Raw genomic sequence first — 16,616 nt, forward strand, 5'->3', positions numbered from 1 at the left:
ATAAAGACTTTTTTTGTTCTGTCTTCTGCAGAAGTTCAGGAGGAGAGTGCAGGAGTCGACGCAGGTCCTGCGGGAGCTGGAAATCTCATTACGAACCAATCACATTGGGTGAGTTTATCAGTGTGTGCATGTGTGTTCATTAAATACTGCTCACACTTGAGCTGTGACCACTGTTCTGAGTTACACAGACACTCTCCTGAGTCCTGAAGGGAAACTGTAGCAAAAGCCCACATGTAGCATGAATTGAAGCTGAAATAATTGTCTTTTGTCTGAAGCAGTACACGCACCAGCCAAATATTCCTGACTGGACATGTCATATTTCTGCCCAGTGAGTTTTGCAAGAATGCCATCCGATAGGTTTTGTGAGAATCTCTACACAACCTGATCAGGACTATTCTTACTAGTGATGTTCGGTTCTTGAACGAATCGTTCTTTTGAGCCGGTTGGACTCGGTACAAAGGAAGTAATCGGTCGAGCCGATTCATTACTAATTCTTACAAGTACTCTGAAAATGTTCAGAATGTAATACTAGTGTAATGCTTACTGAATAATACTCTCTATATACACTCACAAGCCACTTTATAAAGTACACTTGTCAAACTGCTCGTTAACATAAATATCAAATTAGCCAATCACAAGGCAGCAACTCAATGTACACTGAACAAAATTATAAACACAACACTTTTGTTTTTGCCCCCTTTTTGTGCAAAATTGTCCAAAAACCAGTCAGTATGTGGTGTGACCACCATTTGCCTCACGCAGTGCAACACATCTCCTTCGCATAGAGTTGATCAGGTTATTGATTGTTGCCTGTGGAATGTTGGTCAACTCCTCTTCAATGGCTGTGCGAAGTTGCTGGATATGCAGGACCTGGAACACGCTGTCGTATACGCCGATCCGGAGCATCCCAAACATGCTCAATGGGTGACATGTCCGGTGAGTATGCTGGCCATGCAAGAACTGGGATGTTTTCAGCTTCCAGGAAATGTGTACAGGACCTTGCAACATTGGGCTGTGCATCATCATGCTGCAACATGAGGTGATGGTCGTGGATGAATGCATGGCACAACAATGGGCCAGGATCTCAGGATCTCATCACGGTATCTCTGTGCATTCAAAATGCCATCAATAAAATGCACTCAAGTCAGTTACGACGACGAACTGCAGTCAGGTTGAGACCCGATGAGGACGACGAGCATGCACATGAGCTTCCCAGAGACAGTTTCTGACAGTTTGTGCAGAAATTCTTTGGTTTTGCAAACCGATTGTTGCAGCAGCTGTCCGGGTGGCTGGTCTCAGACGATCTTGGAGGTGAAGATGCTGGATGTGGAGGTCCTGGGCTGGTGAAGGTTACACGTGGTCTGAGGTTCTGAGGCTGGTTGGATGTACTGCCAAATTCTCTGAAACGCCTTTGGAGATGGCTTATGGTAGAGAAATGAACATTCAATTCACAGGTAACAGCTCTGACGGACATTCCTGCAGTCAGCATGCCAATTGTACGTTCCCTCAAAACTGGCGACATCTGTGGTATTGTGCTGTGTGAAAAAACTGCACATTTTAGAGTGTCCATTTATTGTGGCCAGCCTAAGGCACACCTGTGCAATAATCAAGCTGTCTAATCAGCATCTTGATATGCCACACCTGTGAGGTGGATGAATTATCTCGGCAAAGGAGAATTTCTCATTAACACAGATTTAGAGCGATTGGTGAACAATATTTGAGAGAAATAGGCCTTTTTTGTGCATAGAAAAAGTCTCAGCTCATGAAAAATGGGGGCAAAAATAAAAGTGTTGTGTTTATAATTTTGTTCAGTGTATTTAGTCATGAGGTGTGTTCGACTTTAAGCAGTGCTGTGCAGACCAGATCAGTGTATGATCCAAACTCTGTCCTGTAGGGCCACTGTCCTTTTTACTGGCCACTGTATAACTCCAACTTGCCTTAAAGGATTAGTTCACTTCAAAATTAAAATGTCCTGATAATTTACTCACACCTACATCCTTCAAGATGCTCATGTCTTTCTTTATTCAGTGGAAAAGAAATTAAGTTTTTTGAGGAAAACATTCCAGGATTTTTCACCATATAGTGGACTTCAATGGGGTACAACCAGGGTATAATGGGTTGAAGGTCCAAATTTCAGTTTCAAAGGGCTCTACACGATCCCAGCCGAGAAATAATACTCTGATCTAGTAAAACGATCTGTAATTTTCTAAAAAAAGTAAACATTTATATACTTTTTAACCACAAATGCTCATCTTGCACTAGCACTGGGATGTGCCATGCATTACATAATCACAGTGAAAGGTCACGTGTGATGTAGGCGGATGTACCGACCGAGTGATTACAAAGCGAATGTGCAAAGACTAAGTCAAACGCCATTTACAAAAAAAAAGGTAAAAAAACAATGTCAGGCGATTTTGAAGTTGAAGGAGAAAATGAGATGGAGTTTTTCACCCTACCCTACCTTTTTGAACCTGAATACATGTGACCTTTCAACGTGATTACGTAATGCATGGCACATCGCAGTGCTAGTGCAAGATCAGCATTTGTCGATAAAAAGTATATATATATATATATATATATATATATATATATATTATTTTTTTTTATTAGAAAATGACAGATCATTTTACTAGATAAGACACTTATTCTTCGGCTGGGATCGTGAAGAGCCCCTTTAAGCCGCATTGAAATGGCAATTTGTACCTTTAACCCGCTGGACCCCATTGAAGTCCACTATATGGAGAAAAATCCTGGAATGTTTTCCTCAAAAAACTTAATTTCTTTTCGACTGAAGAAAAAAAGGCAAGAAAATCTTGTATGACATTGGGTGATTAAATTATCAGGAAATTTTAATTCTAAAGTGAATTAATCCTTTAACACACCTGCCTGAAAGTTATTAGAGACCTTGATTAGCTGGTGTGTGCTTAATTTGGGTTGGATCTGAACTCTGCTGGACAAGGTCCTCCAGGAGCAGGATTGGACACACCTGGTGTCATACACATCATGTCATACACCAATCAGTCTCCACAGCACCACTTTGTCAACATACCTATTGTCAAGAAGATCAGTCGAAGTTTAAACTGAGCATCAGAAAATGCCTTGTTGATACCAGAGGTCAGAGGAGAATGGCCAGACTGGTTCGAGCTAATAGAAAGGCAACAGTAACTCAAATAATCACTCGTTACAACTGAGGTCTGCAGGTGACAGACATAACGGCCGTTTCACACCGCAAGCATGAGCGGCGTGTGAGCAGCACGTCAGCGCAACTACATCGTTACTGAAGCTGCAGACGCGCGCGAGTATTCACACTGGAAGCGTTTGTACAGCGTCACAACAGCGGCTCCCAGGCTACATATAAGGCTACATATAAGCAAGCATTTCTTTACAAGGACTTTTGAAAATTTTGTTTTTAGAAGTTGGTGGTCATAAACACATTTGTAGTTTGTTCAAAGCCCAAACTGAATAATTAAAAAACAAGTTTGATGGGTACATTTTCTATTAAATGTTATTTTCTTTATGTTAGTCTTCATTTCCTTTTCTGACATACTGCAATTCTTGTTAAAACACACTAGACATGCAAATTCTATGCGTTTTGGGCACTTTTTGTGTGAAATCATATTAATTGTGTCCATCAAAAGTGTGCTTTCACTTTGAGCGTGAGCAGCGCAGCAAAAATAGACTGGAAGCCGAAACCCCCGCTTCACTGCTGCTCACGCGACGCTCCTGCTTGACGCTCACACGCTGCTCCTGCTCGCGGTGTGAACGCACTCATTGATTAACATGCACGCCGAAAAAAATACGCGCTGCTCACGCCCCGTTGATGCTTGCGGTGTGAAACGGCCGTAAGGCACTGATCAGACAGAATGCCATCACACATGGTGCAATGGTTAACGGAGCTATAGGTTCATAATTCACTATAGATACAAATATGCTGCAAAACAATTTGTGCTACAAACCAGTGTGATTACCATAATATATTAAACAAATGGGTAAATATTAATTTTGGAATATCAAGCAGCATAAACTATCTATATAGCTAAATTAACTGGAAGTGGCTAGCACTGGAAGCCTCGCACATTCGGGGTAAAAATGGCAGCTTCTCAAACCTATCCTGGAGGAATCCCATGATGATCTGCCGGTGTTTTCAAAGTCTCAGAGCAGTTTGGTTCACAGTAAATGCTGCTGAACACGAACTCCATCTCTGCATCTGCTCTGAGTTTGGGTCACTTTAACATGCATTTGGGACCATAGCATGGGCCAACCATCTTCCCCAAATTGCAATGGGAAGCGCTTATCAACAAAAGAGAAGCTTTAAGGGCTCCCTGTGGTTTTCTGTTAAAAAAATAAAAAAGATTGATGGTTAATGTTTGAAAAAATTAACCCTTAAACAGCAAGAGTGGAAAATTATCAGCAAAAAATCATTTAATGTCTTTTTTTATATATATAACATATGGAGAATTTTTGATTTATTTGATATATTTTGGATTTAATGAGTTGTATCTCCCAGGATATGTTGCCCTATTAAAGTATAAAAAAGCCAAAGTCATCAACACTTCTATGATTTACCTGATGCAAAAAATATGTAATATGCAAAAATATGCTGCATGTATTACTTGTTTGTGTCCTAAAATTGAGACATCTAAATGTCTTGTAATTTTTCACTGCTAAACAGTCTCATCTTCAACCTCAGAGTTGAGCAACTCTAACCCTTGAGCTCCTCTCTGCTGAGTTTTAGCTCCATTCCTAATCTAGCATATATTTAATATATCATTTATGATACAACAGTAATCTATTCAATTCAATTCAATTCAAATTTATTTGTATAGCGCTTTTCACAATACACATTGTCTCAAAGCAGCTTTACAGAAAGTGCATTTCGGAAATGTACATGGAAAAATACAGTTAGTTAATCATGTATTAATTTATGGCATAACATATCGCCGGCTTTGAGTCGTCTCTTCACAGGCGTCGAGTCGTCTCTTCACAGGCGTTGGGGCATCTGAAGTCTCCGTGAGAGGCTGGATACAAACTGGAGCTGACGAACGCTATTTACCTCGGGACTAGCGTCCCGAGATAACAGCAGAACGGCAGATGGGAAATAATTAGCATAGCTGATGTTCATAATGTTAATGCATTCGAACTGATTCAGCAGTAGTATTAAAGGTTAAGCATTAAGTTAAGCATTAAGTGCTTGGTTAAAGAGATGCGTCTTTAATCTAGTTTTAAACTGGGACAGCGAGTCTGAGTCTCGAACAATATCAGAAAGGCTATTCCAGAGTTAAGGAGCTAAATGCGAGAACGCCCTCCCTCCTTTAGTGGACTTAGATATCCTAGGAATGACCAGAAGCCTCGAATTTAGTGATCTTAAAGAGCGTGATGGATTGTATGGCGATAGAAGGTCTGTTAAATACACAGGAGCTAAACCATTTAGGGCTTTATAGGTCAGTAGGAATACTTTGTAATTGATACGTTACTTAATAGGTAACCAGTGTAGAGATGATCTATGACACAATATAATTTTTTTTAGTAATCCTAAAGGCTTAGGTTAGATTTGCTCAGGGTTGGATCTAAACTCTGCAGAATGATAGCTTTCCACGAGCAGGTTTGAACACCCCTGTTCTACCATATAATGAGCTGTGTGAAAAAATATCTAGTTAAAAATGCAAAGATGTATTCAACTAAATACTGTATAATAATATCTATATTCAACTACTGTATAATAATATCAGTTTTACATGTAAATATTAGCATTTACAAAAAAAATTGAAACTCAAAATACATAAAAAGGGACTGTGAACAGGGGGCCCAGAGGCATTGGAGGTGCCCATAAGTATCTCCCCTGAGGGCCCCACACTAAAACGCAAATTTTACCGAGGGGGACCCTTTCCCCCTTGAGTGATTTCTACCAAAGGAACATGATTTCTAACCTCGCCCCCTAACCCCCCAAACACTAAGTGGGAATGCCACACCAATCCCCTACATGTGACTAAAGAGTGTGTATATTGTGGTGCACATTACATGTTTTGTAATACATATTAGTATTGTAATTTTACAGTTGTAAAGTATTTTGTTGCCATATTCATAAATGACAACCAAATGTTGCAGTCCTATAAACAAAGCAAAACACATTTTTTTTTTAAAATTGCATTTTAAATCGTTGTTAACATTTTTTTATTAGAAACGTGCAATTCAATTTTTTCCCCCCAAGTTGTGCAGCAGTGAGAAACAAAAGGGCAGGCAGAGACATGCTGGGGGCTTCTGAGATGTTGTGAGTGCTGAAAATCACACACCCAGTTGCATGCTGGGAACTAGGATTTACAGGAAGTGGAAAGGCCGACGGAAGTCAGCGAGGTCAGGAAAATTTTACAACAGGAAAATGGGAAGATATGATATTCCAGTAGCAAACAACACACACTCTTTCCTTGTCATCCCCTAAATGACTGTTATTGTGGTTTCGTTATTTCAAGGGCAGTCCAGACCAGACAAACATACTCCCAGAGCAGATAGACATACTGTACAGAGATTTAGCTACCGTATGCTACTAAACTATATTACATAAATGATCTAGTTAATCTAGATGAGATAAGGCAGTATTATCTGCTCACAGAGGGTTCAACAAACACAAAACAACAGAAAGGTACCACAAGAGATTCAGATCGGTTCCTCATTTTACAAACAATGATTCCACCGTTTTTCCTGTACATTATGTTAAAGTGATATTTTTAGGGATAATGTACAGCCGGCTCGATTAACAAAAAAAGAACAGAATGCAATATTTGCCTTGTCATGCCATTTAATTAAGCTTTCCCAGAATTATGTAATAAATAGGTGAACAGACCTTAAATGTGAAGTATGTCATTTTTGCGACACTAATGGCACGTATCGGAAGTATAAAAAGGAAGCATATTCCAAACAACCTTACAAACACTATATTGAGCATCTCACCTCCCCCAACTCAATCGCAAACATGGGTTCTTGTGAAGGCATGTCTTAACAGGTAAAAATAGGATACTTTCAATGAAAAGTCCAACATATTAGGAATACTTTTAGCTGTGTTGCTATGTGTCATAAGTGAGCAACTAAGTAGTCTAAAACTCTGTGTAGAGCGAACGAAAATGTCTTGCTTATAATAAACCCATCAAATATATCTGCAATAGGAGTTTTTTTTTTTACATGTGTCATCATTATTTGAGACATTCTAGACTGGACACATCAAAGTAAACATTATAAAATTTGTACAGTACATTTGTCTTTCTGAACCGGTGCATGGTGATGCTGTTTGGCAGTAGTTCTCAACCCTGCTTCTGGTCCCTGGTCCCTGGTCCCAATCTATAGAGAATAAAATTAACACTGAAGCAATGTTGCAGTTAGTGAAATAAAGTGAAATTTCAAGTGACGATTGACCATTATTGATGACACCTGTGGTTAACAAGCAGAATCACTGAAGATAAGAGGAACAACAAGAACTGAAAAAGATAAAAGACAAGCAGAAACACAACTACAATGACTCACAGCCACACAGCCTCAGATAAAATCAATAATATCTCACCAGAGGATGCTTAAACAACTCCACAAAGAGCATTGCCATGTACACTTATTACAAACCAGTTTGGCTTAATTTCTTTTATGGTACATGTACAAAAGTGCTTGAAGTCTGTTTATAGTCACCATTGTGGTGATTAGTGTTCTCTTTAGTGGCACTTGGTCCTTGACATTGGTTAAATTAATTCTTTCAACAATTGTTGAAAGTGCATGCTTTCTGTCACAGTTATCTGGACTCATTCATCTTTAGTTTCACTTTTATGGACTCTCATGTTGCTTCTCAATCCGCCTACTTATACTAAGCCCCGAAAGTATGTACTCTTTTTGTGAAGAAAAAGTACATACTTTTGAGTGTGTTGCAGATGAGTAGACAAGCTTTGGGACATACTATCACATCATACAATTGCGTCTTTAACGGTTGCTCTCTGTCGCATCCTGTCACAGTAAACTGGCCTGTCAATTGTCTTGTCAAATATAAAATCCTTCACATTTTATTTCATTTAATTTCAGTATCGAAGAGAAATACATTGGCACGTTGATCTGCAGTCGTGGGTCTTTCATGCAGAGAATTCTCCTCATATTAATGCATAATGATGCATTTAAAAGTTAATGGGTTAGGGTTAGGATCTTTATAAAAGTCCACCTTGTTATTGCAGATGAAATATAACACATAACATTAAATATATATTTTTTTTATCAGGTTAAACTTTGATTAGTCACTCAAACCTTTATCTAAACGTCTCGGTTGCGAGGTCGCGCATATCCGCGTCGGTCGCGGATATGCGCCATATTTTGTAGTTTTTTAACTCTTTTTACTCATGTTTGTAGTCCCTCCTCTAAAGCACAATTGGTTGTGGGCAATATTAGCGTTATAGTGTGCACGGATGCACACTTCGAAAATCCACCGGAAATAGTAGAACATCCGTGGACTTCTGGCATACTTTTTTCAACACATTGAGACACAGGGCTATCAGTTTTGTTTTCATCAGTCACATGTGTTCCTTTGTTTGAGTTTTCCCACCACTTATCAATTGTCATGGACACCCATCAGATCATCACACCTGTTCGTCATCTCCTCATTATCATTGTGTATTTAAGTTCCTCACCTTTACTCTTTGTTTGTCGGTTGTTGTTGTTTTCTGTGTGTGTGTGTGCGTGTGTTACACATGCGGTTACGTTGCCTTCATCTTCATGGATTAGCTGAGTTTGTTTTCATTAAAATACCTTTTTGTTCATTGAAACTTTTTTTGAACTCTCCTTTATCCTCATCCTCTTCATCTGGTGACACTATCACTATTGCCTACAATATTTCATGCTTCTGCAATGACATACCTTTTACTACAGTATGTGCACTTTTTTGAATCAGTGAATGACACCTGGAATTTGACACATGGGAGTTCCTAAATGAGCAGGAAAGTATTTAAACAGCAACTTTCAGTTTTGAACTTTCATTATCAAGTTGTTATTAACTGTACAATTGAAAGAGCTCTTTGCATAACCACTGTTATTGTTGTTGTCTATAACTCAGCGAACTTTTGAGCCTTGCCTGCTCATTGTCATTGCCCATTCTACTGCTCGATGACTTTAATATTCATGTTGATGCTGTTTGCTCCTACACTAATCAGCTACTTTATATTTCTGAATGTTTAAATCTGACTCAGCATGTTCATTTTCCTACTCATACGCATGGTCATACCCTTGATTTGATCTGTACATCGAGGGCTAATATCTCGTCCATCTCTTCTTCTGACACCAGTATCTCTGATCATAAACTTCTTGATTTTAGCTTAATCTTGCCTATGCGTAAGAAATGTTGAACAACTGTTATATCCTACCGCAATCTAAAGCTCAAGCTGTTGATACTGCATCATTTTGTACCTCTATAGCTTCTTCTAATCTCTCCGATGTCTTTGTTATCTCTTCTCCCTCCCTGATATTATCTAACTATCACTCCATCATTTCTGAAATCTTAAAACATGCTCCTTGTAAGACCAGAAGCGTCCCTTCCGCCCATTCTTCTCCTTGGTACACTTCTGAGCTTCGTATCCTAAAGGCCACAGGTAGACCTTGAGCATCTCTACAGGAAAACAGTTTTTTATTGAACATATCAAAAATTACAAAACGGCTCGTTCTAGTTTTGTATCTGCCACAATTATCAAATCAAGCAACAGGCTAAAAGCATTATTTAACATAATAAATAAACTTACCAAACCTCCATCTCAAGTTGCTCTTGCTTCAGATGAACTTTGCTGTTCATTCCTGAATCACTTGCTAGAAAAGACAGATGCCGTCCTCCAGTGCTTTTCTAATGATGCTACGAATATTAGCTATTTGCAGAATCTATCTGTTCAGTCCCTGACTTTATTTTCTCTGACTACTCCATCTTCTGTCTCTGAGTTAATTTTGAATTCCAACCCTTCATCTTGTGGTCTTGACCCTGCTCCTACTCCTCTTCTGAAACTCTGCCATTCAGTTATCTCTGCACCTATATCTCACTTCATCATTGCATCTCTTACCTCTGGATCGTTCGAACGAGCCTGTTTTCATTTTGCCGCAGCATAGGTGCGCCTGGAAAAATGAGACGTGTCGCTCCATTATGAGCGCGCTTGCACCACACCTACATTTGAAATAACGAATTTGCACGCGCACAAAACGCAATATGTGAACGGGCTCTGAATGCGGACATTGCGTCTGAAATGAAAGGCATGAACGGCTATTTATTTGGCTTTACTCTGTTACATGGAAATTTAAATATGTAATGTCATAATTATAATGTTTTGAGAGTTTACTTATGTAATGGTTGCATTAGGCTATGAATTAATAAACGTTTATTGATAAGAACTATTTCATGTCTTTTTATTTACAGAAGCATGAACCACGATTAGTCGAGTAACTCAAGTATTGTTTTGATAAGAAATCAACTAGTAAAAATCAGTAGTCGTGCAACCCCTAATAGACAGAGACTCACAGAACGCTTGCTGAAGACACAGAACCTAGTGACTGTTTGTTCCACGTATACTTCATAGTTTCCTGTTCGATGACATCACATGACGTTCCGTCACGCCATTGGACTGATTTCATAAGTGCTTCATGACGAAATCACGCAGAGGCGTTCCCATGGCATCTCGACACAGCTCGAGTTCCCTTTAAAAGGGAAACGCATCTTCTCAACATGTCGACTTTATATGTTGGGCAGCCAATGAAGACTGGGTATCTGGAAGATAGGTGTCAGAGTTGTTGCAGGATAACGAAGACGAGGACACGGACACTGCAGTATAGTTGCTTTAATAACAAACTAAACTTGACCGAAACAAATGAAAACTCCAGGAACTTAGATCACACAACCATGCATAGACGACGATCAACAAACACTGATGGAAAACACAGGGCTTAAATGAACAGGGACTAATAGGATAATTAACAGAACACAGGTGAAGGGAATTACTAATTAAACAGACCGGGAAAGACTAACAGGACTAAACCAAAAACACAAAGACAGGGGTGAACAAGATCACAAAACTGAACTAATAACAGGACTAAACCAAAATCACAAAGACAGGGGGAAACCAGATCACAAAACGGAACTTAAACACATAGAAACGTGACAATAGGCTGAAATTATGGAAATTTGTTACATATTTGTTCCAAGACTGGAATTACTGACGAGTGACGACTCGTTTCAGGCAGTTCAGATTTTGTTCTTTATTTTGGGAAAAAAACAACCGATTAACAATAACTCCATTTATTGTGGACTTTGATCTTTGAAACTTTGCAGACCTTTTACATTCACAAACAGCTTTATAACACACTACATGAAAGGTAATATCTAAAAAAAGCACAATAGGGGCACTTTAACAATATGATCATGTGAGCTAGTTTCAAATTCCATAGTTCCCTCCTACTGCTCCTTTAACTTTCAGATAACTAAATTAACTCTTACGGTATGGGTCCAACTTGCTCATTAGAAAATGAAAAGAAATAGAGACAAGTACTTTTTCAATTCTATTATCACAACTGAAAGGTTTTCAGGTTCTGGCCTACTTTTTGCTGCCAAAAAAGAGAGGTGAAAACCAGCTTTTGATCATTTCTGGGATCCTTTTGGTCGATGTGTATGTGTGCGGTATTCTGGGATGTCTCTGCAATGCCTTTTGAAGTATCTCTCATTGCTGTTGCTCTGAGCGAGAAATCCAGCTACATGAAACATTTGCTTTCAATCTCTGAACTGAGTTTTTTTTAAGCTACTGAATGCTCCATGATACATATTTCATGACGTTTGTCTCTGTATGTAAAAGCTGTTTTTGAATACCGGAACACTGCTCTAAAGAGTCTCTTGGGTTGTCAAGTTTAATTATGATTAGTGATATAATAATACTGTATGATGAAGAACAGTAATATAATATTATAAAAAGTAACTGTCCCAACTTTTGGAAATCAAAGATATCGTCACATTATTATAGTACTATAACAGTATTTTTGATAATGATCTCTCTCTCTTTCTCTCTCTCACTCTCTGTTTAGGTGGGTGCGGGAGTTTCTGAATGAGGAGAATAAGGGTTTGGATGTGTTGGTGGAGTATCTTTCGTTTGCACAGTATGCTGTCACGTAAGTCACCCGTGATTGTACCGAACATGAACACAATGAGCACAATGGCTCCTTTCACTCAGTCCGCTGTTGTGTCTGACTGGATGCCTTACTGCTGTGTGTGTGTGTGTGTGTGTGTGTGTGTGTGTGTGTGTGTGTGTGTGTGTGTGTGTGTGTGCGTGTGTATGTGTGTGTGTGTGTGTGTGTGTGTGTGTGTGTGTGTGTGTGTGTGTGTGTGTGTGTGTGTGTGTGTGTGTGTGTGTGTGTGTGTGTGTGTGTGTGTGTGTGTGTTAGAGAGTGTGTGCAGCCTGTTCACTAAGATCAGATCAAGTCACAAGATCCCATTTACAACAAATAGTTTTTTACAACCTGATAAGAAATTTTGTTTTATTGTTTTGGGGAACAAAAAAAACTGTTATCAATACAAGACACTAGAAACACTAGCGTTCAAAAGTTTAAGAATTCTTTATGTTTTTGAAAGAATTGTCTTTTGCTCAACAAGGCTGCATTAATATGATCAAGAAATACAGTAAAAACAGTAATATTGCGATATTTTTTTTTTACCATTTAAAATAGATGTTTCTATTTGTATATATTTTTAAATGCAATATATTCCTGTAATGACAAAGCAGAATTTTCAGCATCATTACTCTTCTGTGTCACATGATCATTCAGAAATCATTCTATGCTGATTTGCTGCTCAAAAATTGCTATTATTATCAATTTTGAAAGCAGTTGAGCTACTTTATATTTTTGTTGAAACCATGATACATTTGTGATACATTATTTGAGTAGAATGTTCCAAAGAACAAAAATTTGTTTTGTAACACTGTAAAAAAATATTTAATAATTTTGATCAATTGAATGCATTCTTAATAAATTATGGTATTAATTTCTTTCGAATAATAATAAAATGAATAATTTTAATTACTGACCATAATCTTTTGAATGGTAGTGTAACTGGCCAATTAAGTAGACATGATCCATTAATTGTTTATTATTATTTTATTATCTAATTTTCCTTATTTTAATTAATCAGAATTAAATATATATATATATATATATATATATATATATATATATATATATATATATATATAAATTATGTTTTTTATTATTTTATATTTCATTAGCATTTTATCAAATACATAGATTTTCTAAATGTTTTCATGTTAAAATGTATGCACATACACACAACATAGTGTTTTCACTAACATTTTTCACAGGTATTTTATTATATAAATTTAATGTTTATTTTGTTTATTTTCGTATATTTTCATATGAAAATATACAAAAATAAACAAAATAAACATCTTTTTTTTTTTAAGTTTACTTAAAGGAGGGCTTGAGGGTGAGTAAATCATGGGGTAATTTTCATTTTAAAGTGAACTACTCCTTTAAGTAAACTTATTTTGTTATTGTAAAAAATAAAATAGGATTAACATTTTTGCACTGCGCATATGAGCAGAAGTCCCATGGCCGCCAGATAAATAGAGTATATAAAAATAGGATATGGTGACTATATAATATTCTTTATTTGGTTTACTCTAATCCTGAGGATCTGTTGTTCTATATTTTACAGGTATGATGGTGACAGTTCTGAGAACAGCACAGATAACTCCGTGGATAAATCTAAACCCTGGAGTCGATCGATTGAAGATCTCCATGGAGGAAACAGTCTCTCATCAGCTGTCACAGGCAACAGCATCTCCAGAACCAGCAGACATTCAACGTTAAGGTGTGAACATGCATCAACACAAACATCATCTGTTGTTGGTACAGCAAACGTATCATACCATGATATTATCTTATATTTCTAAACTAATATGCTGTGTCCAACTGTGATATGGTGTGTACGGACTTCATGTGATTTCTGAAAGGCTCTTTTGTATAGTCATGAGGACTGTAAGACTTTAAATGGCTTAGGAAACTGTGCACCACGACAGAACCAAGAGTAGAACACAATCGACATGTGTCTGTCTGTTTGGCCACTGACTCACAGCACTGGTTTAGATATTTTTATTCTGATGAGGAATGGGATAACTGACACATCACCATCATATGAGAATTAATACTGGAACTTCCCTGTCTGTGATTTACCAGCCTGATGACGGGACCAAAGTATTTATACTAAGTCTGAGGAGATCTGTTTGAATGGGTTCAATATGCTAAGCTCCCTGTCATTTGAATTGGATTAAGGTCTAACTCTTATGCAGTAGCTAGAGAATTCCCGATTCTAATTCTGGAATTCTGCTCAGTTGTTTTTTATTTTCTCTGGGTCAAATGTCAAAAGCTTGCAACTTTTCTGCTAACATATTTCTGCTAACATATGTTGTTTCTGCTAACATATGTTGATGCTTGTGTCTTCAACAATGAAGAAGACAAAGCAAAGCCTGACCCTGACTTTTTTTTGTTTATATTTTACTGTCTGAATTTGACAATGGTCTTGCATTTAATACTGAGACTACAGTGGCTTGGATTCAGCATTACCAGTTTCTAATGTCATTATGAACACTAGAAATACTATTCGTAGTGTAGGTCACACATGCTACATTTTGGGTTGCGCCTTTGGTAGGCCCATTCACAAGGATGATAACTATAACTAAAGTTTTAATTTATTTATATATATATATATATATATATATATATATATATATATATATAACTATATATTATAGTTGGTGTGGACTTCCCTATTTTAACTATATATATATATATATATATATGTTATATCTCAGTTCATGACCTCTTTAAAACTAAAGCTGAAACCATTAAAAACTATGTATATATATTTTTATTATTAAATAGCAAAAAATAAGTTTTTAATGGTTTCAGTTTTAGTTTTAAAGTGGTCATGAATTGAGATATAACATTTTCCTTGATCTTTTGACGTATAAGAGGTATTTGTAATCTAAAAATATCCTGTACGTTTCAGAACTCACAACTCCCTCATTAGCCCAAAAGCAGATTTTATTGAAACCAAGCTGCCAAAATGACTCATTTCGGATTTTGTCACATTATTATGTCATAGTGCGACAAAAGACTAGATGCAGGAAAAAAATTGTAGGCTAAATTGTGAGCACGATTTATTAATTAGTTCCCTCAATTTACTAAATTGTGCGCGATTTATAAATGGAGGGAACAAATAAGTTAATCGCCCACACGATTTACCAAATTGAGGGAACGGAATAGTAAATCGAGGGAACAAATTAGTAAATCGTGCAGATGATTTACTTTTTTTTTTCGTGCATGGCTCCGTAAAAGACCATCTCTGCAGAAGAAGATCAACGCCTAATTCTACATCATTGCCTCTTTAGCCCCGTCCACCGATTCGTGCATGTCATGTATTAGTAAATACGAGACAGATGCAAACAAAGGATTACTACAACAACAAACCGATAGAGACGTCTCTGAGGATTACAGTAGGTTTTGAGATGCTATGTTGTGGAAAAACTGTCTGAATTGCCTTCCTTATGATCCTAACATCAAGAAAGCGTGAATGAACTTCATTTTTTAACACAGATCCAGTCAGATTGCGTCAGTAATACATGGCTCGTGTTCACTTCATTTTACTGCAGATTCTGTTTGTGTTGTTATTGCTTTGTCTGTTATAGATGGGTTGATATGTACTTACTTTACTGAAAATGATGAACGATGAATATCAGAACGGTAGTGCGAAAATGGTCATTTTATTTATTTATAATTCGTTTACACAAAACACCATAAGATATCTTGTCAACTATAACTGTGGTAACTCCAATTACTTCCCAACAACCAAGGCTAGCAAGCATATCAAATATGCATGAATGTTACACAGTTGACAAATGTTTCCACCAAAAGAATCCACCAGACTTTAAAGAGCGGCAGACGTTATAGCTGTATATAGCTTATAATAAACAGAACATTATCGCCCTTAGTTATCGATTTATAGTTATTGTTACAGTTATCTATTTGGTGTGAACGGGCCATTATGAAGAATCAAACGTTCTGTTCATACAGTACGTGCTATTAATTTCTTTAGGTGTATGTACATTCTGTGTTCTTGCTGGAACGATGGACTGTGTCACAGACTGTTTTGTGAAATGAATGTGTGTAATTAATGCAGTTGTCACTCTGTCTGCAGTTTCCTGTTGTGCGTTCCCATCTGCATCACAAGGCACGTGTTTTCCGTCCTTCAGACAGTCTCCTTTCCTCTCCCCTTTATGTTTTTCAATGTGCTGTATTATGGAGCTTAGATTAGCAGAATGAGTTCAGTTGCTAAGTAACTAGCTGTGTACCTGTCAGGCATAATCTCTGATTTCACCTGTTATTTGATGCTGTTTATTCAGATCATGCGGCTCTGCAATTGATTTATTAATCATTTTTAACCACTGTTATCTCTGCAGCCAGTAGTGTAAATTTGTGTTCCATAGTTCTGAGTTTCTGCCCACATGTAGTAGTTTTGTTCCCACGTTTTCCTTCTGCTTCTAGTATTTTGTAGGGTTAAATCGTGT

The 16,616-nt window shown here is 37.4% G+C and overlaps 1 protein-coding gene across 4 annotated transcripts in view; it reads left to right on the top strand.

Annotated features, from left to right (window-relative positions):
• The window catches only part of fmnl2a (formin-like 2a), a 104,511-nt gene that overhangs the window by 49,386 nt on the left and 38,509 nt on the right, over positions 1–16,616 (top strand). For all 4 annotated transcript variants that reach the window (XR_013197067.1, XM_077215246.1, XM_077215245.1 and 1 more), the window contains exons 4-6: positions 32–108; positions 12,061–12,144; positions 13,706–13,861. Coding sequence is in view for 3 of the 4 variants with exons in the window: in XM_077215246.1 (XP_077071361.1) it covers positions 32–108; positions 12,061–12,144; positions 13,706–13,861 (317 nt within the window). In the remaining variant the exon portion in view is untranslated. The remainder of the gene's footprint in view (positions 1–31; positions 109–12,060; positions 12,145–13,705; positions 13,862–16,616) is intronic.

Source organism: Siphateles boraxobius, unplaced genomic scaffold, assembly GCF_051911475.1.
Source record: "Siphateles boraxobius isolate OS27281-9 unplaced genomic scaffold, OSU_SipBor_1 7, whole genome shotgun sequence".
NCBI classification, from domain to species: Eukaryota; Metazoa; Chordata; class Actinopteri; order Cypriniformes; family Leuciscidae; genus Siphateles; species Siphateles boraxobius.